Source organism: Colobus angolensis, unplaced genomic scaffold, assembly GCF_000951035.1.
Source record: "Colobus angolensis palliatus isolate OR3802 unplaced genomic scaffold, Cang.pa_1.0 Scaffold306, whole genome shotgun sequence".
Classification (NCBI taxonomy): domain Eukaryota; kingdom Metazoa; phylum Chordata; class Mammalia; order Primates; family Cercopithecidae; genus Colobus; species Colobus angolensis.
In genome coordinates, this window is record NW_012116333.1 from 267,940 (window position 1) to 275,720 (window position 7,781).

The 7,781-nt window shown below is 46.0% G+C and overlaps 1 protein-coding gene and 1 pseudogene across 2 annotated transcripts in view; one reads left to right on the forward strand and one right to left on the reverse strand.

Annotated features, from left to right (window-relative positions):
- Window positions 1-7,781, reverse strand: part of LOC105517731 — a 731,019-nt pseudogene that overhangs the window by 232,823 nt on the left and 490,415 nt on the right. The window lies entirely within an intron of this gene.
- Window positions 1-7,781, forward strand: part of ALOX5 (arachidonate 5-lipoxygenase) — a 59,796-nt gene that overhangs the window by 41,161 nt on the left and 10,854 nt on the right. Inside the window, exon 7 of the mRNA XM_011950388.1 lies at window positions 1,183-1,329. Coding sequence (XP_011805778.1) covers window positions 1,183-1,329 — 147 coding nt within the window. The remainder of the gene's footprint in view (window positions 1-1,182; window positions 1,330-7,781) is intronic.

Genomic DNA, 7,781 nt, shown 5'->3' on the forward strand with positions numbered 1-7,781 from the left:
ATCGCGCCATCGCGACAGATGCTCAGAGCTCATCCCTGGTGTCAAACGACACAAAGGAGGAGGGCGGTGGCCAGGCTCCGAGCTCCCGCCGTCCTGGGTGGGTGGCTTCGTCCTGGGTGGCTGGCTTCAGTCCTGCGTGCCGCCGAGCAGCCCGGGGGTCCTGCGCGCGGGCGCGATCGGTGAAGCTGTAGCGGGGCGCTCTGGACGTCTCTAGGCGGAGTAGACCCCGACCCCTCCGCAGTCGGGGCCCTCACCCTTTCCGTCATCACTCAGGAAACAGAAAAGGCTTCAGAAGGAGCGGCCATACCCCCGGCCTAAGCGCTGCGTTCCCGGCCCAGCAGGCCTGCCCTGCACTTGGGGTTCCTAGGGGCCCCTCTTCACAGCGGTCGCCCGCCTCCCATTTCATGGGCACGCTTGTTGTGTGTCGAGGGGTGTTAATCCCTACAGAAAAGGGCACGGATCCGAGGGCCAGCAAGCCCGACGAATTTGCACCAATGACCCGCCGTGTTGCCAGTCTCAGACCAGGGCACAACACGCCAACCCTGCAGACCACCCCCACCTTCCCAGCCACTGCCCCTTCCCCCTCTGCTTCTGCAGCCCCTCTCCCGCCATACACTCATTCCCACCCCCACAGACCTTCCCTACCTCCTGGAGACCCCCCTCAACCCCTGTAGATTCCCCTGCCCCTGCAGAACCCCCTCTCCCTTCACCTGCAGCCTCCCTACCCGACCGGGTGGACAGCCCTGCCCTGCTTCCTGTCTCTTCCTCCCAAGGGAGATCCCTGTCCTGGCTCTGACTGGGGTTGAGTTCCCCCAGTTTTGACCTCTGTGTAGAGTGCGGCAGCATCATTTTTTGACATTTAACTGTCACATCTATTTCACCTAACCTCTCCTTTCTTCTTATAATCTGACACTCAGTGCGGTCTCTCATCTTTCCTGCCAGTCAAGCAGGTTTCAGACACTACAAATGCAGAGTGAGCTGCTGCCATTCCTTCACCTTACCCCGAACTACCACAACCTGTGAACACCCTCCATGTGAATCAATCAGCCTTTGACACATTCTAAACTCTGCTGAGTCACAGGAAAGGGAGAGGGGGCCCCAGAGATCATCACTCTTTCCTCAGGCCTGATTTTTGGCCCATCTGCTTAGCCTGATTTGGACACATCTCTCTGCCTCCTGCAGCAAGGCAACATTTTCATTGTGGACTTTGAGCTACTGGATGGTATCGATGCCAACAAAACAGACCCCTGCACACTCCAGTTCCTGGCCACTCCCATCTGCTTGCTGTATAAGAACCTGGCCAACAAGATCGTCCCCATTGCCATCCAGGTAAGCTGCCTCCAGGCACACCTTTCTGAGCAGCCCAGTACTCCGTGATCCAGGGCTCCTGGGTGGCTCCGTTCACACTCCAGCTCAGGAAGCTATGTCTTGAAAGACACTAGGGCTTCCTGCCGGCCCTGAGGTGAGCTGTCCATAGGGGCAGAGAGGGCTGTACTCCCCAAGGCACACTTGAGAAGCCCCTGGCCAGTGGAGGCACACTGTGGAGGACCTGCGCTGGGATGATATTCTTCACTCTCCATCCAGCGCCTTGACCAAGGGCCCCCCAGTCAAGGTGCTGCCAGGAGCCAGGCAGGTGAAGCTGTGGCCTGAGCTGGAGACCAAAACCACTGAGGGGCACCGTGGGTGCTGGGGTCAGGAACCAGGCCAGTCCTGGTATGCCACCTTTGATAATGATGTGAGTTTTTACGTCCACCTGAGATAAGGGAGGAGGAAGAGGGAGACCCTGGATGAAAGGCATGTGGGCACAGGGCTTTGTCTTTACCTGTTCCTGGCACCAGCCTGCTGCCAGTCTGGGAGCTGGTGTGCAGACAGCAGGGACCAAGGCCAGGACTGGACTGGGCATAGGTCCCTGGGGGTAGGAAGGAACTGCACAGAGGATGCCGTGGGAGACTGGCAGATGAGCATTCAGCAAATAATGTCCATTAACTGGACCTTGGGAGCTGTGGACACAATAGCAGCTAGATAGGTCAAGCACCAGCCACATGCCAAGGCTATCCTACGGGTTAACCTGCACAGTCCACAGTCCCTCACCCTCGATTCTAAATCTAAAGAATCTGAAAATTGCTGCATGTTTCAAAACTGTGTAGCAAATTCATTGTTTGTGAACAAACCTTCTTTGAAGCAATAGGTGAGGTTATTTAGAGCCTTTTTCCCATTCAATGTGATCAATGTGATATGCATGTGGATCACTGCAGAAATACTGCTCTGTTTGATTGTAAAATAGTATGTTGCCCTAGACCTGGGGTGGGAGGGGGTATGGCACATAATGAAGTATACCCACTGCTAAAATCCTAAAAATTCTGGATTCTGAAGCACATTTAACCACTGGGGTTTTAGATAATCTATCTTTATTTGTGTAATCATCACCACAACCCTCCCAGGTAGTGGACTTTATTGATGTTGATCATTTTACCCAGATAAGGAAACTGAGGCACAGGTGCCCCCTGCCAGCCACAGAGCTAGGATTCAAGCCAGGTCATCTGACTCTCTAGATTCCAGGCTCGTCACGGTCTCCCAGGGGCATGTGCCCTCAGAGGAGCTTCCCGTCTGTTACCAGAGAGAAGCCCTGTGCCAAAGAAACTGAAGCAGTAGGTAAAGGGACAGGTGACCTAAAAGAAGATGAAATTTCTGCCAGATCCCCGGAGATTCCAGGCACCACCGATGGTGCCTTCAAAAGCTTGGCTCAGAGACCTCTTGGAGCAGCCTGGAGTCAGGGGCCTAGCTTAAATTCCAGCTCAGCCACTTGCTGACAGGCTGTGGGACCTTGAGAAAGCCACAGACTGTTCCTGGGTCTCTTTCTTCTTCTGAAAATGGAAACTTCGCAAACTATAAAGACCCAAGCAAATGAAAGTCAGAGGACAGTAACTCCAAGATTTAGTTCTTTGAAAGGTCCAAAAAATAATAATAATAACCTCCTCATGAGGCTGACGGAAAAAAAGAGAGAGAGAAAAAAACATATTCAAGATTCGGAATAAAAAAGGAGTCATAAAAAGAGTAATTATATTGTCATGAGCCATGGTGGTGCACAACTGTAGTCCCAGCGACGTGGGAGGCTGAGGCAGGAGGCTCACTTGAGGCTGTAGTGTGCTATGATCACACCTATGAATAACCACGGCACTCTAGCCTAAGCAACATAGCAAGACCCCGTCTCTTAAAAAAGAGTAATTATGATTATATATTTTTTAAATGAGAGTAATATGGCAACACATTTGAAAAACTAGAGGAAATGGATTAAAAACCTAGGAAAAGATAAATTAGAAGAAATTGTGGAAAATAGGCCAATTTCCATATAGTGATTGGAAACAGATTCATATGGCGAGCAGCTGAGTCTCACCCAGCTACTAAACAGTCAACATTTCCAGAGCTCTTTATTAGCCCCAAATTGATCCTATAAAGCTGGCGTAAGCTTAGTTCTGAAACTGGACACAGGCAGACTTCAAAAGAAGGCTGAAGACCAATCTAAGTATTAAATAAAGATTGAAGAGAAATCTAAGGGTGATATTAGCAAAGTGAGTGCAGCAGTGTATTAAATGGCTATATGTAATAACCAAGCAGGGCTTATTCCAGATATTTCAATATCAAGAGAGCTACCACCATAATTTATTATACCAGTAAGGATAAAGTTTATGATTATATCAATTCACACTAAAAGTGAATTTAATAACATTTAATAGCCACAACAAATAAAAATTAATAGGAGGAACCTTACTTTATATGATAAAGATAGCTAACATCAAAAAGGTGCAACTCTAATGCCATTTCCATTAAAATAATAAATAAGAATGCTGATATCACTGTTTTTATTTGACATTATTTTAGAGGTCATACCACGTGATAAAACAGGAAAACAATCAATAAACATATTGTCAAAGAACAGGCAACATTATCCTTTCTGGTAATGCTATGGTAGACCTAGAAAACATAAGAGATTCTAATTTTTTTAAAAGCTACTAGATTAATAAGTTCATTTGGCAAAGAGTTTAGATAAATATATTTCCCCAAAAAAATAGCCTTTCTCCATACCAACAATAAAATATAACATCCATATAAGGAAAAACTATAAAGTTATTATTATTATTATTATTATTATTTTGAGATGGAGTCTCACTCTGTCACCCAGGTTGGAGTGCAGTGGCATGATCTCGGCTCACTGCAACCTCTGCCTCCCGGGTTCAAGCAATGATCCTGCCTCAGTCTCCCAAGTAGCAGGGATTACCATGCCCAGCTAATTTTTTGTATTTTTAGTAGAGACGGTGTTTCACCATGTTGGCCAGGCTGGTCTGGAACTCCTGACCTTGTGATTCGCCTGCCTCAGCCTCCCAAAGTGTTGGGATTACAGGTATGAGCTACCGCACCTGGCCAACTATGAAGTTATTTTAAAGGATATACAATGAACTCTTAACAGTGATTTGATATTGGGGAGGAAACTGTATATCATAATAATGTCAGTTCTACCAAATTCTATTATAAAAACTTAATGCACTTTCAAGTAAAATTTCAGCCAGAATTTTTTATCTTTCTTGGTGGAGGTGTGGTGGTGGTGAAGAGGAGCTAAAAAGGAGAGAAAACAATTTAAAAATTGAAAGATTCATATGGAAAAAGAAATCTGGCATAGTCAAAAATTTTTTGAAAAAAATAAAAACCACATAGAGAGGCAGGGCAACCAAGTCTAAAAAAAAAAAAAGAAAAGAAAATTTAATAGAAAAAATTAGGTACGGTGGTGCATACCTGTAATCCCAACTGCTCAGGAGGCTGAGGTGGGAAGATGGCTTGAGTCCAGGAGTTCAGGCTGCAGTGAGCCATGAAAGCTCCACTGCACTCCACACTGGGCAACAGAGTGACACCCTGCCTTAAAAAAAAAAAAAAAAGAAAAGAAAACACAGAGGGAACACTTTCCTTGCTGGATTTGTAAGGTTACTGTTAAGCTGTGCTTGAAAACAGAGAGAACTGGGGGACAGTATAGAGTAAGATCCAGAAATAGACTCCCCTACAGAGGAATTTAATGTATCACAATGGAGGTTTTTCAACTCAGTGGAAAGGGGATATTATTTTAATGATGCTATCACACTTTGCATAAGAAGAAAATTAAGTTGGACTACTCTGTCATGCCATTTACAAAAATAAATCTCATCATGTAGAGTTGCTTAGAAGAAAAAGAAAAAAAGAAATTCAGATGAAATAAAAATTAAAATGAAAAAAGTAAATGAATTTAGAAAAACTATGCGGAGACTCAGAAGACTTTTAGAAGGAAAAGGAAACCAAGAAGTTAGAAGGGGAAAGCTAAGCATATTTGATTGTGTAATGTTTTAAAACTTGAATGATAAAATAAACCATAAACAAAGCCAAAAAGCAAAATAGACATTGGGGGGAATAACTGTAACAGAAGTGACAGCTAAGAAATGCCTATCTATGACATACAATTAGCTCCTTTACATTGACAGGAAAATACAAATACTCCAGTGGAAAAATGATCAGAGAATATGGATAGGCAATTCACAAAAGAAGAAATGTAAATGGGCAACCAGCATATGGAAAAACTCCTAATTCACCTGTAGTTAGGGAAATGCAAATGAAAGTTAACAATAAGATATCATTTCTAACCTGTCTGGTTGGAAAAACAAAGGGGTAACTCCCAAACACCAGCAAGGATAGAGCCCCATGCACTGCCCATGAATTGTTGCAGCCTGGCAGTGTTCATGGGATAACTGGTGGGCCTGGGCAGCCCAAGGTCAGAGCTTGGGCCAGCACCGGAGCAGATCCCACAGTACCTGCTGTACCAGGTGCACATTGGAGTGGGTGGTCAGAGGATCCTGGGGTTGGGGCTGTCGTGATGAGGACAGTTGTGTTACCTAGTTGGACTGGGGTCTGCTTGCCCAGTGCAGCAAAACAAAACACTGAGATTGGGATAGAATCTAGAACACAAGGCATTTATTGTGGGGACCAAAAAAGGAGAATTGGGCAACTTCCTCTTAAGACTGGAACTCCCTGATGGCTTGCAGGTAAGCGTTTTTAAAGGCGGGGTAAATTTCAGGAAAGCAGAAGTTAACAGACAAAATCATTAATCAATACATGGAGGGCACACATTGGTTTTAGCCTAAAAGGGCAGGATATCTTGAAGTGGGGTGGGCTTCCAGGTCATAGGTAGATTCAAAAATTTGTTGTTTTGCGGTTGGTTAAGGAAGAGAAGTTTTGTTTAAAATTTTGAGTTACCAGAAAGGAATGTTAGCTGTGGCTTGTAGGCGGGACTTCCCCCAGGCCCCCCAGGAAGAAATTTAGAACAAAGAGCCACGCTCAGAGTTCAGGCCTCAGCTCCCTCTTCTCTGAGGTCTCTGTACCAGTGGATCCATTTGGTGGGGGTCCGGGTTTCTGAAAAACAACTCAGAGTCACGAGTTCAGGTGTTCTCTTTAATTTCCAGAGGGAACCAAACACCCCAGGACTCTGGTTTCCTTGGCTGTTGTTTTAGGCTGCTGTTATCCTCTTGCTTGTCAAGTTGCTCATTTACTTCTCGGGGCTAGCTGGGTGCCTAGAATTTCCCTTGAAGGAACTCAGAATTTTCCTTCATTTCTATGCCTTGTTGGGGGGCTGGGGGGCTACAGTGCCCTAAGAGGAGGCCCCTGCTCCATCTCAATTGGAGGGGCACTGGAGGGGACTTTATTGTTTAAGTGTTCTGACAGCCAGTAGCACTGAACAGGTGTGCACCAGCAGAGTGAACCTGTCCGAGGAACAGTAGGGCTGGCAGTGTCTACTCAAAGAAAACACCCCCACACCCCCAAGGCTCAGCCTTCGCTAGCAGCCACTCAGCAGAAATGAAAGCACAAATGTGGGCAGCAGCAGGAGCATAGTTTGTGATGGGGGAAAAAAAATTGAAAACAGTCTAACAGCAGAAGAGGATTGAGTGAGTGAGCCCTTCCACGTCCTCACCACAAAATGTTGTAGCATCTTTGAAAGGAATGCTTTAGTTCCCTCCCAGCTGACCTGGAGGGGTCTCCACAATGAGTTAATAAAGTGGAAAAACAAGACACAAAGGACCAATAAAGAATACGTATCTGTCATATACAAATAGCTCCTTCAAACTACTAAGGCAATGGGCATGGTCTGACTTATGTAAAATGAATGCAAGGATGCAGCAGGCCTACTGTGCCGGCATGGGAACACACGGACGTGGTGTCACCAGGTAGGAACACGGTAATGGCCCGGTGGGGGACAGGTGAGCAAAACAAAGAGACAGATACTGATTATAATCATATTCAGTTGATGGAAAATTGGACAGATAAATGTGCACACATGCAAAGACCTATGAAAGGAGGCTCCCCAGAATTTAGTGGTTATCACTGGGGGCTGGAAGATGAGATGATGTTTTCTTTCTTTCTCAAGCTCTCCTGTCATGACTCGAATTTCTTTTTATAATAAGCGCATATTCTTTTCTAATCAGAAACATAAAGCTACTTCCTTACCCAAAAAACAAATTTAAGAAACACAAATTGCTCAGAGCAAGTTCTGGCATCCCATGGCAGGCCAAGATCCTGGACAGGAGTGGGAGGATGTGAAGGATGGGTTTGGGAAGGCCCGGCTCAGTAGTACAAGAGCTCAAGGGGATGGGCAGGTGAGGCCTGGCCAGGCCAGGAGGTGAAGAGGCAGAAGGCAGAGTGATGGGCTGAAATAGGCAGAGCACTGGGCCCATCCTCATTCAGCTCTTTTTTCACCACAGCTTTCTCCTATT